The sequence below is a fragment of the Hemicordylus capensis genome, chromosome 2, assembly GCF_027244095.1.
Source record: "Hemicordylus capensis ecotype Gifberg chromosome 2, rHemCap1.1.pri, whole genome shotgun sequence".
NCBI lineage: Eukaryota > Metazoa > Chordata > Lepidosauria > Squamata > Cordylidae > Hemicordylus > Hemicordylus capensis.
Window position 1 is genome coordinate 210,575,566 of NC_069658.1, and position 22,101 is coordinate 210,597,666.

The 22,101-nt window shown below is 49.1% G+C and overlaps 1 protein-coding gene and 1 long non-coding RNA gene across 12 annotated transcripts in view; both read left to right on the plus strand.

Moving 5' to 3' along the window:
• The window catches only part of MEF2B (myocyte enhancer factor 2B), a 32,387-nt gene extending 25,176 nt beyond the window's left edge, over positions 1-7,211 (plus strand). For 8 of the 9 annotated variants that reach the window (XM_053289546.1, XM_053289544.1, XM_053289547.1 and 5 more), the window contains 5 exons: positions 1,770-1,950; positions 3,043-3,182; positions 3,943-4,054; positions 4,399-4,504; positions 6,253-7,211. In XM_053289546.1, the coding sequence (XP_053145521.1) occupies positions 1,770-1,950; positions 3,043-3,182; positions 3,943-4,054; positions 4,399-4,504; positions 6,253-6,550 (837 nt within the window). In that variant the 3' untranslated portion in view covers positions 6,551-7,211. The remainder of the gene's footprint in view (positions 1-1,769; positions 1,951-3,042; positions 3,183-3,942; positions 4,055-4,398; positions 4,505-6,252) is intronic. The other variant, XM_053289553.1, reaches the window with a different exon arrangement.
• Positions 7,212-17,439: 10,228 nt separating this feature from the next.
• The window catches only part of LOC128347764 (uncharacterized), a 52,686-nt gene continuing 48,024 nt past the window's right edge, over positions 17,440-22,101 (plus strand). The window contains exon 1 of one of the 3 annotated variants that reach the window (XR_008317697.1): positions 17,440-18,839. This is a non-coding gene — a long non-coding RNA (uncharacterized LOC128347764). Of the gene's footprint in view, positions 18,840-18,921; positions 19,033-20,530; positions 20,573-22,101 lie in introns of those variants that run through there. The other 2 variants (XR_008317699.1, XR_008317698.1) reach the window with 2 other exon arrangements.

Genomic DNA, 22,101 nt, shown 5'->3' on the forward strand with positions numbered 1-22,101 from the left:
AACCCGGGACCTTTTTGTGTGCAAAACTGCGCTGAGCGAGGGCCCCCTGATTTGAACTTGGGAACGTAAAAGGCAGAACATAATGCTCAAGGCAATTTGGGGCTCCAAAGAAAGACAAAAATTACCACAAAACCCCAACCACTTTAAAAGAAACAATTTTTCTTTTGGGTAGGCTGCTTTTTCAAACAGGTCTGGAAAAGTTCATATAAACAACAGATGCAGTTGATCAGCAAAAATATCTTTCTACAGCAAGAAATGGATGTAACTGGCAAACTAGGTCCATATGAAACTGCCTTCTAGTGTCAGGCTCTAATTCAGGATTGTCCACACTGACTTGCAGCATCTCTCTAGGCTTTCCAGACAGGGGTCTTTCCCAGACTTGCCTGGAGGTTTTGCACACATGGCTTTATGCCTCGGGGTATCTGAAGAGCGAATCTGCTTCGTAGCAGATTCGAGGCATTTTAATTCTTCGCTCCCTCCTGAGATACAATCCTCCCCATCTCTGACAATGTTTAAAAAGCATTTGAAAACCCGCCTCTTCACCCAGGCTTTTTCAGTTCTTTACAATTTTAAGGTTTTAATTTGTGGGTGATTTTTAAATTGTTAAATTGTTTTAAGTTTTTGTATATGTTTTAACTTGTTTTATGCTGCTGTTAACTGCCCAGAGATGAAAGTTTGGGGTGGTGTACAAATTTGATTGAGAAATAAATAAATAAATTGAGGGGTGAGACTGACCATTTGCATAGCCATCAGCACCTCCATCAACACCTTCGGAGAAAGCAAAAACCCCGGAGTTTCCCCCCAAAAGCTGCTGGAAATAGAGGATTTTTTTTTACCCCGGACATAACTCGGGCCAAGCCAGAATTCGCAGCCTCCCTTTGGGGAGAATCAAAGTCCTGTCTGTCCTGGTCCCTGATAGCCCGCAGGGAGGTCGGGTTAAATCCAGCGAATATGTGGACTGGCACACTCCAATCAGGATTAGATTTTGGGGAGGGTGGGGTGGGGGGAGCCCCGTCTGTAAAACCTCTGGAATTCAGTTTGCTGGTCAATGACCGAACAAACTAATCTCTCTCTCCCTCTGGAAATCTTTCACGCCCGGCTTTTAATTCCTGTAAATTGTTTAATTGCGGTTTTAAAATGTTTTTAAATTGTTAATTGTTGTTATATTGTTTTTAATTTGTTTTAGCTTTTTATTGTTTTAGTGGTTTGTTTTAATTGTAAACCGCCCTGAGCCATTTTGGAAGGGCGGTATATAAATCAAATAAACAAATCAAATCAAATAAATAAATAAATAAATAGTCCAGATCTCCTCCATTGTGGCGAGTGGCCTTCACAAATCTCTGTCCAAATTCACCCCCAACCCCCTGCAAGCTATCGGGGAGCACTTCACACACACAATTCGGATTTTCCACTGTGCCTTTAGGCAGGGATTCTCAACGTGTGGGTCCCCAGATGTTAATGGACTTCAACTCCCATAATTCCCAACCAAAGGCCACTGGGGCTGGGGATTATGGGAGCTGAAGTCCAGTAACATCTGGGGACCCACACGTTGAGAATCCCTGCTTTAGAGTGTAGCCCGATCTATATCCGGGGTAAACAAAATCCACTTTGTGCATCGGGGTTTTTTGCAGCGGGTGGGACTTCAAACTGGCAGTAAAACCTCGCAGCAAACCCGCAGCAAAAAGCTTGCTGTCTGGGAAAACTCCTGGAGAGGCTGAGTTAGGGACTCCCTAACTGGCCCTGTGACCTTCTCTCCCGCCTTTTCTCAGTCCGCAGCTTCTCTGTCGAGCCTCGAGGGTGCCTCGGTGGGAACTCCCCCCTCCGGAAGCGAGGGTGGGGCAGGGAGCACTGATGGATCCCCTCTCCAGCAGAACCGCTTGCAGCCGTTTAAGGCCACCCTCTCCAGGCATGGTGTCCCCCCCGGGCGCTCTCCAGGGCCCCTGCCATCAGGTATGTCCTAGGTGGGACCTGGCCGGTGCAAAAGGCATGCTTTGCCCCTCGGGAGGCTGACCCTCGCTGCATGCATATCCTACCTTCTTCCATGGCGGGGGGGCCTCCAAAGTGGGGTTCCCAGGCAGTCTCCCAACCAGGGGCTGACCAGATCTGGACCTGCTTAGCTTTTATGTTCCAAACAGTCCTCCGTATGGCTCCTTATAACTAGGAACATAGGAAGCGGACTTCCTTCTACTGAGTCAGACCTTTGGCCCATCTAACTCAATATTGTCTACTAAGACTGGCAGCAGCTTCTCCATGGTTGCAAGAACAATGGCAAAAAACACGTGGACAAAAGAAATAATGAATATATATATATATATATAGAGAGAGAGAGAGAGAGAGAGAATTATATGTGTGTGTGTGTGTGTTTGTATTATGAGAAAATGAAAAACCAGCTATCAACACACATGACAGCAAACAGCCACATCGGTATCACATGTGTAAACATAGATAAACATAAGGCCATAATAATACACATAATATTATGCTCATAATACACATATATATCGTTCTTTATTTATATATATTCATTATTTCTTTTGTCCATGGGTTTTTTTGCCATTGTTCTTGCTTTTCCATTCCGTGGACCCCGTTTCCTTTCTTCTCTCCATGGTTGCAGACAGGAATCTCTCTCAGCCCGATCTTGGAGATGCTGCCAGGGAGGGAATTTGGAACCTTCAGCTCTTCCCAGAGCGGCCCCATCCCCTAAGAGGGGAATATCTCACCACGCTCACATGTCACCTCCCACCCAAATGCAAACCAGGGCAGACCCTGCTTAGCAAAGGGGACCATTCAGGCTGGCTACCACAAGACCCGCTCTCCTCGTGGCAGCACAACCCGTGGGTGCAAAATATGTATCTGAAAATTCTCAATGAACTCTGCAGAATCAAAGCATCCCGTGTCTAATTGATGGGTGCGGGTTTCTGAACTTAGCACCTTGCCGTGCAGACCGAAGGTTCTCTTCAGGCACAACGGGGTCTGGAGACGCAGGACTTCGTCCCTCTGCCCCGTCAGCAGCTGGCACTTTGCTTTCCCTCTGTCCTGCAGGGATTGGGTACCCGATCTTCTCCCCCGGCAACCTGAGTCGTGCGCTGTCCAGCAAAACGCCCCCTCCGCTGTACCTGGGAGCTGACCCCCGTCGGGCCGAGGGGCACCTGTCTGGTAGCAGGACCAACATGACCTCTGCCGTGAGTAGCGCTTAGCAGCCGTCTCCAGTCGGGGTGAGGACGCTGACGCTGGTGTGGGTCTGCGGGGCCTGGGTGCAGGGGCAGCTCCGTAAGCAAGGAGTGGCATACACCTGGGACGCCAAAATGAGCCGGGAAACCGGCTCCTTGCCCGAAGTGCTGCTGCCAGCCTCTGCGCCTCCGGATGGAACCGAGGAAGCTGCCTCCTACTGAGTCAGACCCTTGGTCCGTCTAGCTCAGTATTGTCTTCCCAGACTGGCAGCAGCTTCTCTCCAAGGTTGCAGGCAGGAGTCTAACTCAGCCCTCTCTTGGGGATGCTGCCAGGGAGGGAACCTGGAACCTTCTTCAGGCAAGCAGGCAGGTGCTCTTCCCAAAGCATCCCCTCCCCGGAAGGGGGAATATCTGACAGTGCTGGCCCATGTAGTCTCCCATCCAAATGTAAACCAGGGCAGACCCTGCTTAGGCATCTCGCCCCAAACACCGGCTGCCGGAGGCTGGCTTTGCCATGCCCGTCTTGCTTTCTTGCGTGGGAAACTTGCACAGATTATTCTTGCTTTGCACAGACCCAAGGAATCTGCAGGTAAGGAGTGTATTCCTGGGGTGAACCCCACCCTCCAACTTTCTAGACTGTCCTCCCCAAGTGGGTTAGGCCCAAATCCCGGAGCTGGCATTCTGTGGTGCGTAGCTGCCGTACATGGAATTCATGCGTCCTGGGCCCGAAGTGCTGAATCTGACCACGTTTCCCGGTTTTCTTTCTTCTCAGCGCTCTTTGTATCCCAACCTGCAGACCGTGAGTCCCGCGTTGCCCGCTGGGACTGCCCCTCTTCCCGGTCACGGACTCCCAGGATATCCCTTCCTCTCTTCCAGCCAATCGGGTAAGGTCATTGATTCTGGGAGCGGAGAAACCCAGAACCTCCTAGCCTGACCGAGTGAGCAGCAGAGAACTTTGTCCACTCGTGATGTGGCGCCCTCTTCAGGCGCAGAGAGGAATTGCAGTGTGCAGCATCAGCTCCTGCGATTGGTTGGCAATATGGAGCATCTGGATTGGCCAGGCCTGGTATACATACAAAATGACCCCGCGCCTTTTTGCTTTACTCTGTCCACTTAAGCTCTTAAGCTGCCCGTTTCCGATGCCTGCTGTATACCATGCTTGCCTGCCTGCTTCTCTCTAGATTGCCAAGTCTGACATTCTGTTCTGATATCTCTGACTTCTTTTCAGAATACACCCCCGGAGACAGCGCCTCACACTCCTTTGGTCTCCAGGCCAGTGCTGTAGCAGGGTGGCAACACCGCGATATGATGATCACCAGGCACCCGCCTCTGGGGTAAGAGACCAAGAGGCACTGGCATTCTCTGCTCTGAGAAATGGGAGCGGATTGCATTTCTGGGTGCATTCAGACAACCATGCGTGCACTGAGATCTTTCTAGCTGTGCAGTTACTAAGCCAGACAAATGCATACAAGCTCTGACTACTGCTTGCTCTCTGGGAAACGGCCTTTCTGCGTCTCATTGAAGACTGGCTGAGAACCCGATGTGAGCTTTGGGTGATGTTTTGCTGCCACCTTGTGGCAACATGGTGCCTAGCAGCAAGAAGGATCACCTCGCTGCCACGTCCCATGAGCAATATAGGAACATAGGAAGCTGCCATATACTGAGTCAGACCATGGGTCTATCTAGCTCAGTATTGTCTTCACAGACTGGCAGCAGCTTCTCTAAGGTGGCAGGCAGGAATCTCTCTCAGCCCTATCTTGGAGAAGCCAGGGAGGGAACTTAAACCCTTCTGCTTTTCTCCAACCCCTGAGGGGAATATCTTACAGTGTGCAATGCAAGTTCTCAGGGGTTGATTCTTGGTGGGATAGGTTATGAGGACGGGATGCTATGCCCCCGACCTGGGGGCAGCTGCGCTGGAATGGATTGCCTGTGCAACACTTTTGCAACAGCCCAGCTATAACACCAAGAGTTAGAGTTGGCAGGAAAGATAAGATTTTTCCAGAAAGCCGACAAAAATATATTTTTGTAGAGATTATAACTTTGCACTCTGCGTGGGTGCTTTGCAAAGTAATGTAAGCTGGTCTTGTGATAGCACGCATGAATTGTCTCATTTGCGAAGAAGAGTCTGCCCTGGTTCTTATTTGGATGGGAGACTGAGCACTGAAAGAAATGCTAAGCAGGGTCTGCCCTGGTTTGAATTTGGATGGGAGACCGAGTACTGTAAGATATTCCTTAGAGGATGGGGCTATAGCTCAGGGGAAGAGCATCTGAGGTCCCAAGTTCACTCCCTAGCAGCATAGAGTGCTGGACTAGGACCAGGGAGACCTGAGTTCAAATCCCCATTCAGCCATGAGACTTGCTGGATGTGACTCTGGGCCAGTCACTTCTCTCTCAGCCTAACCTACTTCACAGGGTTGTTGTGAGGAGAAACTGAAGTATGTAGTACAACGCTCTGGACTCCTTGGAGGAAGAGTGGGATATGAAATGAAATGAAATGAATAAAATAATACACCCTTGGAGAAGCTGCTGCATGTCTGTGTGCAATACAGGACCAAGGGCCTGTCTCAGTAGAAGGCAGCTTCCTATGTTCCTAACTTTGTTGTTGTTTTTACTAATGTGAGCCCTTTTTATTTGTTTTAATTTTATATATTTCTACCCTGCTCCTCTGGCACACTGCCACTCAGAGCAGCCCACAATAAAACCACAATTAAAAAATAACAAACCAAGCATTAAAAAAACAAAAACCAACCGCAAGATAATATGGTGCATAAGAACAGCCCTGTTGGATCAGGCCCCAGGAGGCCCATCCAGTCCAGCATCCTGTTTCCCACAGTGGCCCACCAGACGCCGCTGGAAGCCCACAGGCAAGAGGTGAGAGGGGCATGCATGCCTCTCTCCTGCCGGTGCTCCCCTGCAGCTGATACACAGAGAACCATCTTCTCGTTTCCTTGGCTCTTTCAGCCGCTTTGAGGGCGTGTTTTAGTTGAAATGCATCACATAAATATGTTATCGTTCCCTGCCCTGAGGAGCTTACAATCCAAAGCAGCTTTGTTTTTTGCCTCCTCTTCCCCCCGCCCTCCAGCACTGCCGCTCGAATCGGAATCTGTGACCCGGCTGCCCTGACTTCCGCCTCGCCGCCTGTCCACGTCAAGTCAGAGCGCCTCTCTCCTGCGGCCAGCTGCAGCACCACGGCCCTCCAGCCGTCTCCCTGTGTCCGCCCCTCCCTCAGCGATGTCCCCATGGACCTCCCCCCCCGGGAAGATTACGTCAAAGCCTACCATTACTCCTTCCTCCTCTCCCGGTCGCTGGCAGAAGAACCACAACTTGCTGCCGTTCCCCCTCGGCGAATGCAGCCCGCTATAGAAGAATGGCAGAGATAATTGTGTGTGGGGTGTGTGTGTGTGTCCATATTCCTACATACACCTGAGGTTGGGAAGCACCTGCAGGGGGTGTACGTGTGTTGAGTTTGTGTGTGTGTGTGTGTGAGAGAGAGAGAGAGAGAATGAATGATCTACACACCTGTAGATCACAAGCAGAGAATTACGTATGGTGTAGAGTGGACAGAGAGAGAGAAGTTGTTTCCCCTCCCCTAAACTAGAAGGCGAGGCAGGGAATGACCAATAAATTTGATTTGGCCAGACATTTAGGGCCAAATCCTAAATTTGGGGGGAAGCAGACATTCTCCTTCCCAGAATTCACTTGCGGAACTCTCTGCCACAAGCTGTGGTCATGGCCTCTCTCGTAGGCATATCTAAAAACCTATTAGGCAAATTTGCCACGGGTGAAGTATATTGACGGCGAAATGTCCACTGCATGGACAGAGGCAGTCTATCTTGGAATCCCAGCAAACCAAGGGCAGGGCTGAGGGCTTCAGGTCCTGCTTGCAAGGTTGAGGAAGGGGAGGGTGGTGTTTTGGGGAAAACTGCCAGGTGATTTTTTTTTTTTTAAAGGACGATGAGCATGTTCATCTTGAAACTTCCAGGTGTTTTGCGTTATTGATGTATTAAAGGAAATTGTCACGCTTCTGTGAAAACACAAAGACCCCAAAGTTGTGTTGCTTTTGAGATTTTGCTTAAGGTGAAATAAGTTCGGAGAAGATCAGTGGGGGGAGAGCTGGCGCTCAATGCTCGAGCCTCTGCTTTGCCTGCAGAAGGTGCCCGGTGCAATCTCCGGCATATTAAGCAGAAATAGGGAAAGATCCTTGCCAGAATTCTTGAAAAGCTGCTGCCAGTCAAAGTAAACCATCCCAGGCTAGAAGGTCCCACATTCAACCTCTGATAGCATCTCCAGCAGGGCGGGTGGGTGGTGTGGGGGACCTTCGAGAGCTGCTGCCAGTCAGAGTAGGCAGTCCTGAACTAGGTGGACCAAGGGTCAGACTCAAGTCGACAGCAGCTGATTCCTACATACCCTTAAGCTGGCCCAAACCCAACAGAGCCATGGCGCTTGGGGGCCCACTGTGCCTGACCTGGCCAAGCAAACTATCACTGCCAGTGGGGAAGGAATACTGGAAATGCCCCTCTTCCAGAAGCGTTTATAAGGAAGAGGCGGGGTCAGGCCTGGTCACATGACCTCTTCTGGCCTATTGCTGTTTGGTGGCCTTTGCCAGTTGCCTGCCATTCCATCGTTGGCCAGAATTTAGTGGTGGCGCTCTTGCCGTATCCTCAGCTCGGAAGCTTGGCCTTGTTGCCCGTTGTTTTGAGTCCTGGCGTTGACTGATATTTTCCAACGGCTGCGTTTCCGGGGGCAAAAGCCGAGGCTGGTGCCTGCAGTCAGAAACTGCTGAAAGGGCCCACCATGAAAACCCACTCCCATCTTTTATTATTATCCTTTCACTGGAGCTGGAATCGTGCCTCGTTTTCTATTGGGAATCTTTTAGTGCAATCGTTGGGCGTCGGTTTCCCAGCATATGAAACCAGAGAGGCTGCCGAGAATCAGCCTTTGTATTGGAAGCCCCTCCCTCAATTATCGTTTGATTGGTTGATTTCTATACCGCCCTTCCAAAAATGGCTCAGGGCGGTTTACACAGAGGAGTAATAAATAAATAAATAAAATGGGTCCCTGTCCCCAAAAGGCTCACAATCTAAAAGGAAACTTAAGATCTACACCAGCAACAGTCACTGGAGGGATGCTGTGCTGGAGGTGGAGAGGGCCAGTTGCTCTCCCCCTGCTAAATAAAGAGAATCACCACATTAAAAGGTGCCTCTTTGCCAAGTTTGCATCTCTTAAGGCTGGGCTGTAAAGCATTTTGTGAATGCTCAGGGTCCAGAGGTTAAAACTGAACCGCAGAATTCACAGCTGGCCTCTTGCCCGGGGGTCAGAAGAACCTGGGTCCTCCCAAACACCCCTTCTCAACATTTTGACACATGTCCCAAACTATCCTGTTGACTTTCCTCTTACTAATACACTTGGCTGTGTTGGCAGTGAATGCAAACCATGGAGCTCTCTACTGCTCCCTGGGAGTAGAGAGTTGAAACTGGCATGCCCGGAGGTGAACAGTTCCTGCTTTGTGGGTTGCACAATGGTGCAATGGAAAAGCCACCTGCCTAGAGAGCAGGAGGCTGTTGGTTCGAATCCCCGCTGGTGTGTTTCCCAGGTGTAGGAAGGTGCTGAAAGGCATCGTCTCATAGGGAGATGGCAATAGTAAACCCCTCCTGTATTCTACCAAGAAAACCACAGGGCTCTGTGGGCGCCAGGAGCTGACACCGACTTGACGGCACAACCTCTCCTTTTCCAACAATGTCAATAATATAGTTTTGGTGAGATTCCGCACCCAACCTGGAGGTTACAGCCAGTTGCTCGGCTTGGGTGTTTGTAGGTCTTCCTTCCCGGTCCCTCATTTCTCATGCACTTCTGGGAAAGCCTTGCGTTGTCTGGAGAGAACAAGTGGCCTCTGTCGATAAAGCGGACGTGGCGTGCACAAAAAAGTTGGAGTCCGAAGAGGCAGCCATTCAGTGTTGGCCACTAGAGGGCACCCTTTGCTGAGTTTTCTCTTCTTCAGTGTCCCCTTCATCCTGTGTGCATTGCTCTCCCTGGCAGAGGGGCCAGCCGCCCCCCCCCCTCCCCCGGGCATTCAGAACAAGGTCTTGGCTTGAGGATTTTTTGGAACGGTTCTAGATGTTTGTGCATTGTGGCAAAAAAAGAACTGCAAAAGCACCTGATGGCATCCTAGGGAGCGTACCACTTTCTTGGGGTAGAACGTTTTAGAAAGGAGAGCCTGCTCTGGCAACCCTTATGAAAAGGATCATGTAGTGTTGGGAAAGGTGCAGAAGAGGCTTAGGTCTTTGGGGTGTTTAAGTTTTTAGAGCAGGGCCCCCAACCTTTAACAAGTCTTCGACTTGGGTACCCTATAGTGAGCGTGTGTGTGTGTGTGAGAGAGAGAGAGGCAGAGACCCCAGAGAGACAGAACATACAACGTTCCTCTTCATGTGTTACACTGTGGAACTGCCTGCTGCAAGATGTGCCAATGAAACAGACACTTAGATGTTGCAGTTGACAGCCTCTGGATCACATCCTCACTAAGTTGCTCATAAACGGTCTTATTGAAATTAACGAGGCACGTTTGCTTGTCCTATTGAGTACAGTGGGAGCCTTTGGTGCTAATTTTCTGAACCCTGTCAGCCAGGCTGAGGGGGCGGCAGGAGGGCTCTGAGTACCCCCCAGAAGCCCTTCAAGTATCCCTTAGGTACTAGTACCCCCTGTTGGGAAGCCCTGGTTTAGAGAAAAGACCATTTGGGCGGGGCGGGGGGATGATAGAGGTTTATTGAATAGGGTATGGAAAAAATGTATGGGGGGGGAGAAGTTTTCCTCCCTCTCTCTTCACACTAGAACTTAGGGGCCAACCATGTGATGAATTGACGGGAGAGACAAAATAGACAAAGTTCCTCTTCACGTGTCACACTGTGGAACTGCCTGCCACAAGATGTGGCAATGACTACCGCCTGAGACGCCTTTAAATTTGATCAGACAAATTCGCGGAGGAGGCGGAGAAGTCTAGTGAGGGCTATTACATTTGTGTGTAATACATCAAATTCCATGTCCAAAGGCAGTGTACCACTGGAATACCAGTTGCTGGGGAGAGACAACCGTTCAGTTGTCATTTTGTTCCATTTTTTAAGAATGTCACTCATTCAGGTACTTATTTGTTAAACATTGCATGTGTCTCTATATTTGTTCCCTGCTTCCTGGTTTGCTTTCAGCAGAAGACCTGGCCGTTCTTCTGTGGCCCAAAATTTCAGTTTTTCATCCCCTAGGCACGAATTTTTGGGGCCGGCAGGGTCCTTCCTGTCTCTCGTCAAATTAACAGCACAACCGCTTTGGATCTTCAGAGGAATGAGCTTAGCGTGAGGGCCTAGGCGGGGGCAAATGGAGACGGCCGTCCAGACGGTTTTATTTTAATATGCCGTGTCTCATCCTGGTGGGAGATACTTCGGAACAACAGCCAGCAAAGAGCGGCCTTGCATTCTGTTTGATCCTGACCTGGATCCATGGGGGTGGGGGGCAGACATAAAGGAGAGGGTGGGGCCGTCAGGGCGGCCAATCTGCCTTGATGCTGATTTATGGCGCCTGCGATTTGCATGCTTCATTTGCATATATGCTAATTGGGCTTTCCCACACTCCCTGGGTGGTGGTTGCGCCCCGCACATTTTTGCTATGGCAATCGGCTCGCCACGAAGAAAGCCCCGAGGAATGTCGGAGGCAGAGGTTAGCAGACAAGGAGGGTCTTCTGTGTGCCCACACGAGGGGCTGTGAGAAAGCAAGCGGCCTCAAAAGAAGTTTGCTTGAGGGGCCTGTGCGCGCTAGGGCCGGATCGTTCGACGTGCCAGATTTATTAAGCTGGTGCCAGCCTTAGTTTGAAATGTGGCAGGGAGTCTGGGCCCAGCTTTTCATGGCGACATTTGACGGTTGGGATATCTTGAATTGTGTGCGTCTTTTAAAGACCGTTCCAATTCCAAAAACATGGCTCCATTCAAACAGCCATGAAGCTGAGCGTGTTGTGGGTGTCTGATTTGTGGGGGACGCGTCCTGAGGATGCTTTTCAGGCAGTTGGGGGGAAAGAAAGCATGGGGAAGGGACCTTTTGGGAGAAGCACTTCACGGGCCTCGCGTTGGAGTCAGCCGCTGGCAGGCCCCAAGTTGAATCTCCCCCCCACCCCGCACCCGGGAAAGGGGAGAGAGGGGGGAGAGTAATATGGGCATCCTCCCCGTGCTAGCTGCTTCCCTGTTCAAAATGGCCTGGGACACGCACCAACTCCTCTGGGCAGCTATTTTTCTTTCTCACACAGAAAGGGAGGCTTCATTCTAGGCAGGGCTGCTCAGCTTCGGCCCCCCTGCAGATGTTGGCCTACAACTCCCACCATGCCTGATTAGTGGTCAGTGTGGCTATGGCTGGGGGTGATGTTCAACAGCTGAAGGGCCTAAGTGGTGCAGCCTGAATTTAAGGTGGTGAGGCATTATCTCATGCACAGGATGGAATGCCTCTTCTAAAATGAAATCTCTCTCTCTCTCTCTCTCTCTCTCTCTCTCTCTCTCTCTCTCTCACACACACACACACACACACACACACACACACACACACACTCACTCACACACTTGGATGAGACACTCTTCCTCCCCCCTTTTGCACAGGACAGAATGCCTCTTCTAAAATGAAATATCACACACACACACACACTCATTTAGATGAGACACTCTTCCCCCCCCCCTTTTGCACAGGACGGAATGCCTCTTCTAAAATGAAATCTCTCTCTCACACAGACACACCCTATTTAGATGAGACACTTTCCCCCCCTTTTCACAGGAGGGAATGCCTCATTTTAAATGAAGTGTCCCCCTCTTCTTCTCTCATGTGACAGAATGCCTCTTCGTGTCCGCCCTTTTCTCACACAAAGATGCACAGGAGGGAATACTCTGTTTAGATGAGACACTCCCTCTTCTTTCTCAAACACGCACGCACGCACGCATGCCTCTTCCAAAATGGCACCTGTCGCACCAGAATGCATGCATCAGCTATTTCTTCACAGTAATTCTGTGCACTGATGCATATGCAGATCAGCTGAAATACATACACTCAATCAATGCCAGATCTTCTGACATCTCGCAGATTCAGAGGGTTCTCTTGTACATCTCATGCCCAAGAGGTTGGCTTGAGACCGCATCCCGTTCCAGCAGCGCCCTTACCAGATTTAAACTCTAGCAGCTACTGTGCTCTTCGGCTTGCCTGACCTCCCCGCTCCTAAAAGGTCAAAATACATTGTCCAGCATTCAACAGTTGACATCAGGAAGTAAGACCAAACTTAGAAACCTGTTCAGATAAGGAGTGTGTTTCCCCCAGTGAATCAGGACCAACCTAAAATCTCTCAGTTGCCTGGAAGCAGCAGGATCAAATCCCGAAACACACAGATTGGCAACCCTTTGGAGATAATCCATTCCATTCACCCGGCTGTGTGATTGATCTCTTGTTTTCCTGGGTTTTTTTTGGGAGGGGGTGGTTTAAATCCTATGGTATGTGTTTTGTTTGTATAAGCCTTGAAACAGTTCAAAAATAAACAGTTGGGGAAATGTTTGTTCTCGAGTGATACAGTCGCCATATTCATCTCTGGGAGCTACAGTGCCAACAAGACAGTCTCTTACTATGCAGAGAATAAATGCATCTGAGCTGCTTCAGAATGTCCAAACTGGTTACTGGATCACTTTTCACAGTTAGTGTCTCAACTGGAGCTGGACTGGAGAGAAGCAGACTCCCTTGTTCTAGTGATGCTGATGTCGATTGTGACGTGCCATGTGCTTGCTGCATGCCACCGCCTTAGTGTTCATGTGCGGGCATTTGCATGCATGTGCACTAGAGATGCACTTGCTCTTTATTTATTTTTTACATTTATATCCCGCTCTTCCTCCAAGGAGCCCAGAGCGGTGTACTACATACTTGAGTTTCTCTTTCACAACAACCCTGTGAAGTAGGCTAGGCTGAGAGAGAAGTGACTGGCCCAGAGTCACCCAGCTAGTCTCATGGCTGAACGGGGATTTGAACTCAGGTCTCCCCGGTCCTAGTCCAGCACTCTAACCACTACACCACGCCGGCTCCATCTTCCCACATGGAGTTTTATCTTCTGGAGTCTGTGAACATTCCAGCCAGGTGGTCACAGCCACCATGTTCCAACAAGGTATCCTTAAGAAGGCCCAAACAAACAAACCAGGCTAGTGACCAGAAAATCAGCACCACCGGGGATAATTTGGGATTGTTGGCGAGTACAGGCACCTGCATCCTGTGTCACCAAACTAACAAACCAGGTTTAACAAACCAGGTTTACAGGTTTAACAAACCAGGTTTAACAACCAAACAAACCAACCAGGCTAGTGACCAGAAAATCAATACCACCGGGGATAATTTGGGATTGTTGGAGTGTACAGGCACCAAAAGATTGCGTCCTGTGTCACTTTTCTCACCGCCACAGCTTCTGAGAATTGTCATTTATGCTGTGGATTCCCCCTACAACGCCCCCTCCCTCTATCCTTGCAGTCTTTGCTAGCTGGCAAAAACTCTCAAATATTCATAGGTGAGGCTGTGAGGGAGATCTCCCCCACCCTTGACACCTTTAAATGAATTTTTGATCAAAAATTCACCAGAAACTCCAAATATGCAAGCCATTTTCTCCCCACACACGGATCCCTAGACCCTTTCCTCTGTTTGGATGAGGTCCCCCCCCCACGCCCCCTAGGTACAAAGAGATTCTTTTTAAGTGGGTTAGGGTGTGTCTGTGTGTGTGTGTGTGTTCATTTTTCTTTTTCCTAAACGCATACAGGTGACGAAGCTTGGACCTTTGGACACGGTCTATGGGCTTGTCCTGTGTTTGGTAAACTTGGAAAATATCTCCTCCAGTGATCATGAAAAGGGAGGGAGAGAGACACCGAGGGGCAGAACATGACGCCCGAAGGTCTCTCCTTTATGCCGAATATATCGCTATTTAAAACTCTTTCTGTAGAATAAAATAGGGGAGTGGGGGAAATAAGGTGTTATCATAGGAAACATGGATCCGCTTCGGTTCTTGGTCTTCTCAGAAAAAAATCTGAAGAGAAGAGAAGACAGCTTCGTTGGGTACAATTGGGTGACCTCTTGAGTAGGTTAGGACAAAGATCCCTTGGAACCGGCCAACACTCGTGCAGTGCAAGTCTAAGCAGGCTTACTCAGAAGTAAGCCCCAAGGAGTTACTTAATACAGCTACCCGTGTCTAGGCCGGCCGCTTGGATCTGCTTCCCCGTTCCTTAAATGCATTTGCAGCCTGATTGCACGAACGGTCGTTCACCCACCACCTCTCTACACCCCATAATAAGCTTTGGATCACCCCCCCCCCCAAAGTATACTCCCGGGAGACTATCCCCTTACAGATGCTTCGCTATGGTGCCCAGTTCAAAAAAATCTCATTTTTCGCATTGAAAACTCTACTCACACGACCTAAACAAGACATCTAACCTTGTCTCCCAATCGCTCTCTCTCTCTTTCACCGTCTTTTGCTTCTTCTACTTTTCCGTTACTCTCTCTCCCTTCCTTCCTCGCCTCTCCCATCTTCCTGCCTTATACTTTTTTGTTCTACTTTCTCCCACATTCATTTCTCTTTCTTCCTTATTTCCCTCTATTTTTTCTTCCTTCCTTATCTTATTTTTCTCTTATCTTAAATTCTCTTCCTTCCTTTTCTTATTTTTCCTCCTTTTCCTTTCCCCCCCTGTTCTTCTGTCCTTTTTTCTGTCCTTCCAATCCACCTGCCTGCCTTTACCAGCCCTTAAGAGCCGAGGCGACGCTCCCAGGAAACCTGGGACACGATCCAGCTAAACCTGCTGCCTCCCGCTCGCGAGCACCTTTACCCAGCGAGGAGTCTCACTAAGTCGAATGGTTTTCTTGGGTTAGCACGCACCGGATCGCAGCCTTCGGCTCATTGGGGTTCGGGAGAGAATGCTTCAAGCCGCAATATTACTCGAGAGTAAGCCCTTTGGAAACCAGTGAAGCTTACTTCTGAGTAACCAAAGTTACTCGCGAGTCGCGCCCCACTGAATGCAATGAGGCTCTCTTCTGCGTAAATAGGCTCGTGCCCTTTAAAGGAAGTTTACTAAGCCAACTAAAATCCTAACCATTACAGAAGTAGGAGGATAAAAAAAAGAATTCAAGGCCAGACAATTAAGGCCCAGAAACCGGCCCAAAATTTCTTCTTCGGCTCAGGTGATGAAGTGTTTGGAAAAGCTGATCGTGGTAGAAAGAGAAACAGTAAACGGACGAGAGATTTCTAAATTAAAAGATAGTCGCACGCATTGGCACACAGCATCCCACCGCCCTAGGACCTCAGCAAAAAATTAAAAATTAAAATACTATTTCAGAAAACTCCAACTCGGCCATGTGTGTGTCCTAACAGAGACAGCGTGCTCCTGCTCCAGAAACAGGGAGAAAGTTCTGTATTTGGGCATCAACTGTGCCGTTAGGTTTTGAAGTTGGGCACTCAGAACACCCGCACCCTACAGAGATAGTCTTAAAAGACGTGTTGGTTGCGTGTTTCCCCCCCCCTTAAAAAATACAATAATACACGTGTCAATGGCAGCCGATCGTGAGAACGACTTCTCCAAAGTAAGCTAATATAAAGGACCAAACTAGATCACGGGTATCGTTTGGGGTTGTGTAGAAGGAGCAGAGTGGACCCCTTTTCTCCAGCGTACAATACACACGTCAATGAGAGCTGATTGTGAGAAGGGCGCTTCCAAGGCAAGATAATATAAAGGGCCGGCTTCACGTGGGTAGGAGGAAGGGCTGGTACCCCGGGCAGCTTTTCTGAGCTCTGCAGACACATACGCTGCCCGTAGCAGATTCCTGGAGTGAGCTGAGAGTTGGAGAAGAAGACCTCCAAGGTCCCAGGCGGCACTGCGAACATTCTAGGATTCCTCCTCCTTTCACACGGGCTGGGGAAAGCTCGACGCCTTCTCATCATAGGACCTAAGGACAGCCCTGCTGGATCAGGCCCAAGGCCCGTCTAGTCCAGCATCCTGTTTTCACAAAGTGGTCCACCTGATGCCTCTGGGGAGCCCACAGGCAAGAGGTATGTGTGTGCATGCCCTCTCTCCTGTGGTTGCTCTCCGGCAACTGGGATTTAGAGGCATCTTGCCTCTGAGGCAGGAGGTGGCCTATAGCCACCGGACTAGTAGCCATTAATAGACCCGTTCTCCATGAATTTGTCTAAGCCCCTTTTAAAGCCCTGCAGGCTGGTTCCCGTCCCCACATCCTGCGGCAGAGAATTCCATAGATTATTAATGCGCCGTGTGAAGAAGTACTTCCTCTTGTCGATCCTAAACTTCCCGACCTTCGGTTCCATGGGATGACCCCTGGTTCTAGCGCTGCGAGAGAGGGAGAAACATTACTCTCTCCACTCCGTGCATAATTTTATACACCTCGATCATTCCTGCGTCGCCTTATTCGCTTCCTTTCCAAAGGAAACAGCCCCAGATGCTGTAGCCTTGCCTCATAAGAAAGGTGCTTCAGGCAACTTCTAGAGCTCCCTTCCCGCAGTCCTTCCTGCGGTATGTATTACTCGGAAGTAAGTCTCAGGGAGTCCCACAGGCGCTCCTCTCAGGCAAGGCTGCGTGAGAGAGCGCCTCGCTCTTGAGGATCTGTTGCACAACAGATCCTCAAGAGCACCCCTCTCTGGTTCGGGAAGGGTTAACCAATCTCCCCCCCCCTCCTCCACACACACAAACACACACTCTTTCAATAAAATAAAATAAATAAAACACACACGCAAAAACTGGGGCTTCTTGGGGGGGGGTGCCTCCTCCCTCTCCAAAGATCTCTGTCTTTCCAGGAGACCCGGTTTCCTTTCCCCCAGAGGAATCGCCCCTGATCATTCCTCGCCATGCGACCTATCCGAGGCTGGCAACGTGAAGACGTCACGCCTTAACGTAGTAAAAGCTAGAAAAAGTCCCCCCCTTTAGGGGGGGGAAACCCCCCCCCGCATTTATGCTTCCCCCTTTCTCCCCCCACCCGACTTCCGCGCCCTCTTTTGCCACTCTAATATGCATTTGTTGGAGGGTGGGGGGAGATGAGAATGAGCGCCATCCTCAAAGGTCTTGCTTTGAACCTGAGTGAAACGGACTAGGCAGCTGAAATTCCCTTGTCAGATGCAGGAGGAGGGAATTTGGGAAGGGAGGGGGGGAATCAGACGTCGTTAACCCCACGTACAGCCAACGCGAGGCTGGCTCAGATGGGCATCGCCCGCCTCTCTTAGGCACACTGGATCGCATTCCCCTGCTGCATCTCGCTCTTTTTTCGGGTGGGGGAGGCAAAAATAAATCTACCTTTGCCACCCTGGGAGCCGAAGAGCTGGGCGTGGGGGGGGGGGGACATCCTATATGGATACAGATCGAATTTCCAGAGATCTTATTTTTGGTTTGCAAAGCCGCCTTACTCTTTCTCGCATCTCTCCTCCTGGTGCCAAAGTGGTACCCAAGTCATTAAGGATGCAGATAAAAGGATGGGGGCGTGAATGACGCGGCGCACACAGCGCTGTTAACCACTTGGTGACCGGACCACCAGACCCTGAAGGAAGAGCTGGAGATATTTTTCTTTCTTTCCCTCGTTGGTTTGATTGTAAAAGGTGCCTCGTTTCGTAGCAGGGAGTCTATCTGCGTCTTAGAGAGAGATTTTTTCCCCTTTCTTTTTCAAAATACGATTGAAACCCACACGGCATCTGGAAGCTTCTCCCACCCACCCCTGCTCCCGCCGTTGCCCAAAAGTTTTTGAACTTGAATTTTCTCAGGGATTAATCCCCGCTCCGCTTCCCCAGCGCTCTGCACTGTTTTTGACCTCACGTGTTTGCCCCAAGTGCTGTGCGTAAACTCTTTCCTTGCGGTTTTTTTTTTTTTTAAAGGATTCCTCGTCGGTGTGTGTGTGTGTGTTGTTTGGTTGTTTGTTCTGCCTCAGGACCGTGGGAGGGGGAGGTCAAACAATATCCCCCCCTCCACTGGAGCTGCCCGGCCGCCCGCCCCCTTCCCACTTTTTAGTTCATGCAGCTTTGGGGGACCTTTCACGCTCTGGACAATGCGCCTTTTGGAAACGAGACTGTTTGGTTTTCAAGACACGTTGAGAGCTGGGGGGGGGGATGTGTGTGTAGAAGCAGGAACGGCGAGTGAGCAAAAAACAAAACAAAACCCAAACCCATCGCAGCTCCCTCACCACCCCCCTTCATCCCCCCCTACCCCCCTCTGACTTGGATCTGTGAGAAAATGTGTCTGGACTTGGAAGACAGAGAGAAATTGAACCTTTTTCTACCCTGCCTGCCTCCTCTCTCTCTGATCCCCCCTCCACTATAAAAAATTGCATCGCCCTCCCTCTCCCCCGCAACTTTTGCCACTCAGCCAAGCAAAAGTAACAGCGTTTATTATTTTCGAATGGGGGAGAGTTTTTTGGGTTTTTTTAAAGGGATTTGGATAGCAGAAGCGCCCATCCCATTTTCTGCCAAGACCGAAGGTAGGGACACTGCGAACTTCTGGTTTCTTCCAGCTGCTTCCGAAAAAGTTTTCATTTTTCCCTCCTCCCAGGAGACGGGGGACCCTAAGACATTCCCCCCCTCCTTTTCTCCTAAACTTCAGCTGCCTTGAGAAGGTCGATCTGGCTTTACTCGTGGAGGAAACTACTTGACAAGTAAGTCCCATTTTGATTAGACTTCTTTACACGCACGCGTGAATTTCTGGGACCTGGGAATTTGGGGGCGGGCGGGAGCAGGGAAAGGGCCTGGTCCTCCGCGGCCTCGATCCAAAGCTGAAGTCGTTTCCAGGTCCATGGATTTCTAAGGGAGAGAATTCAGCAGGGTGAGAACTGCATGAGCATTCAAGCGGTACGTGTTTACTTCTGGGTATGCCCCACTCACTCCTGAGTAAACAATCCTAGGACTGAACTGCACCTCTCCAGTTGAAGGCAGGTACTCTTGGGAGTACTTGGACGGGATGGTGCCCCTGTTTTAGCGTGGCAGAAGATCGCTGTCTTACCTGAAGGATGACCACATTCATTGCAGTGGTTAAAAATATTACAGTGGCATCAACTTGGGAGAGTGAAGGCCACGTTCTACACTGCTCCTTTTTGAATCGATGGTGATGGTATTATTTCTGTGATAGTCATCACCGGCCAACTTCTGTGGATCCAGGAACGCCATCTTTAGAGTGCTACAGGACGCCTGGTTCCTATTTGCTACAGCAAATCCAAATGGCTTCTCTTAGAAAAGCTTTTTTTTAATTTCCAGAACCTGTATTTTAAACTCTCTCTCTCTCCCCCACCAATTTTTCTACCTCTTTTATTTGAGGAGGGGAGCCAAAAGACTTCACCAGGCAATATTTTTGAAACCCAGCAGCTTTTGCATTAAAATGTTGGTGGTTCTCCAAAGCAAACGTTCGAGCCCTGGCACAGTTGGCTGATTGTTGGGACCCTGGGAAAGAAAAATAGTTGGGAGCTTGAATGGCGCAACCCTTGGACGCCTCCCCCCCCCCTTTCCATTCTATCCCTTGTTTGAGTAAAAGTTTTCTGTCCCCAGACCTGATTGTTATGGAAATAGAGCCCAGTGCGCTGTTGAACTTGAGGCAGTCTGATCTATTCCACCCCCACGTCTTGTTTGTGGTGGAGGGAGGGGGAGAAGCCCAAATATTTCCAGGGTAAAAATAATTAATCAAAACCTTCACAAGACTTCTAGGCCACAAAAGATGGGTGGGGAGGGAGGGGAAGGGAGGGGAGAGGGAACCCGGGGGCTGATGCTGAAGGGAGCTGAAATCTTTCTGCAGTGCTCAAAATCGAGGAGAGTTTGGCGGAATCCCTCCAAAGGGGGAAAATGTGATTACTGCAAATAAATAGAAGGGCCTTTCTTTAGAAAAGAAAGAAAGAAAGAAAGAAAGAAAGAAAGAAAGAAAGAAAGAAAGAAAGAAAGAAAGAAAGAAAGATTGAGCTTTTACACCTTTTCCCACTTCCGTTTTGCCAACTTTTACTCCATTCTTTCCTCTTAAAATGTTACTATTTATGCCCCTTATTTCTGTTTGTAAACTTGCTGCTGACTTTTCTCCTTCCACTCTTAAAAGAATGAGGATGATGATGATAAATTAATAATATTTGTTGTTATTAATTTATTTAGTGTCCTCCAACAAAAGGGTCTGTTTCCCATTCTGACATCTCTTCCCTTCTCACCAAACGTGTGTGTGTGTGTGTGAAATTTTGTTGGCTCAGTTTGAGGGCAAGCAGTCAGAGAACACCACAGCTGCCACATTCTATGCCAAATCTCTCTCTCTCTCTCTCTATCTATCTATCTATCTTCTCCAGCTACTAAGAGCCTAGGCACCATCAGAGGTGAGCGAGGAAGAGAAGAAGGAAGAGAAGATCCTCTTTTAGGAGCTGAGGTTTGCCCCATAAACCTTGATGAGGGGACCCCGGCACATGGACTCACTTTCCAACACCCGAAGTGATCTCTCCCCCAGCTCCCGCCCTTAGATTTTCCTCTCCACCGCCTCTTTTGAAAGAAACATTTTCTTTTTTTCATTAAAAGCATACAGAAAAATGCGACAGTATTCTTCACACTCCCCCCCCCCACAAATCCGGCAATATTTTCCACACTTTGGGTGTGTGTGTGTGGGGGGGGCTCTCAACCTCCCGCAAGCAAGGTGCCTCAGCACAACTCTACCTTCAAACTAAATCGATTCTACCCAGATAGATCGATGATCAGTTTGGTGGTGGGAGGGAGGCAAAAGGCTGGCTGATCAGTAGTATTAATACTCATTGCTATTTTATTTGACTTTTGTGTATGCCCCCCGCCCCGCCCCAAGTTACTGCTTCAGCTGCGCCAAATATATATAAACCAACTCAGCCCTGCAACAGCCAGATGTAATCATTTCCCTCCCAACACATCGACCCTCAATTTCGGGCAGGGGGGAAGAGGGCAGGCAGATCTTAATCACTGGATTAAGGTTTGCATTTGAAGGAAGTTTCTTCTTTAGCTCTGCAAACTGCCCCCTCCCCAGTTTCTGTCTCTCTCCTCTCTCTTTTCTTTCTTTCTTTCTTTCTTTCTTTCTTTCTTTCTTTCTTTCTTTTTTGTTTGGGGGGGGGGACAAAGTAATGCTCTCATATCCACCGTTTTGTAGGTTATCTCCCAATGCCTTATATTCTGAGGAGCATTGCAGTCCTAATGCACTATTACTTGGGAGTAAGTCACATTCAACACAGTGAGTTTTCCTTTTGAGAAAACGCACATAAGACCAGGCTGTAACTATACAGTAAATTTCTATAGGTATGTGCAAATAATCTATCTCCTTCCTTCCTTCCTTGTAGATCTATCTTTCTTCCTTTCTTCCTACCTCCCTATCCATCTAGGAGAGTTTTCTATATATGTGTATTCTTCTGGAATGCCTCCAGATTTTCCACCCTGCCACTTTACCAAGGTTGGCATTCCAGATATCTTTGTGTGTGTTTCAGTGGGCACCGAGGCTCTCTTCCTGCCCTGAACTAGGAATGCTTCTCTCCCTTGGACTTTGGCACAATTAAAAAGAAGAAGAAGAATTTCATATATGCCCTCCCCCTCAACTCCAAGTTAACTTCAGATTAAGACGATTCACTTCTAAATGAATTAATCTCTCAAATTGCCTTTCTTACTGAAACTGACCAAATATTCTGGCAGTGGGGGTGGATTTTTGGTTTCAGGTTGATTCACCTCTTGCTCTTTTTCTCCCTACAGCTGAAACTCAATTGTTGTTGTTGTTTACACAGTCAGACAAGTGTTAGTGACTGGCTTGTCTTATCCCGACATCGAGTCCTTCCCAAGGACCTGGGATGACTGGATTTTATTATCAGTGTTCTTGCTGTTATTATTATAGATATCATCACAGAATACAGGCTGTTCCCAGTAAAGTGGCTTTTTGTAATTGGCTGATGGTGA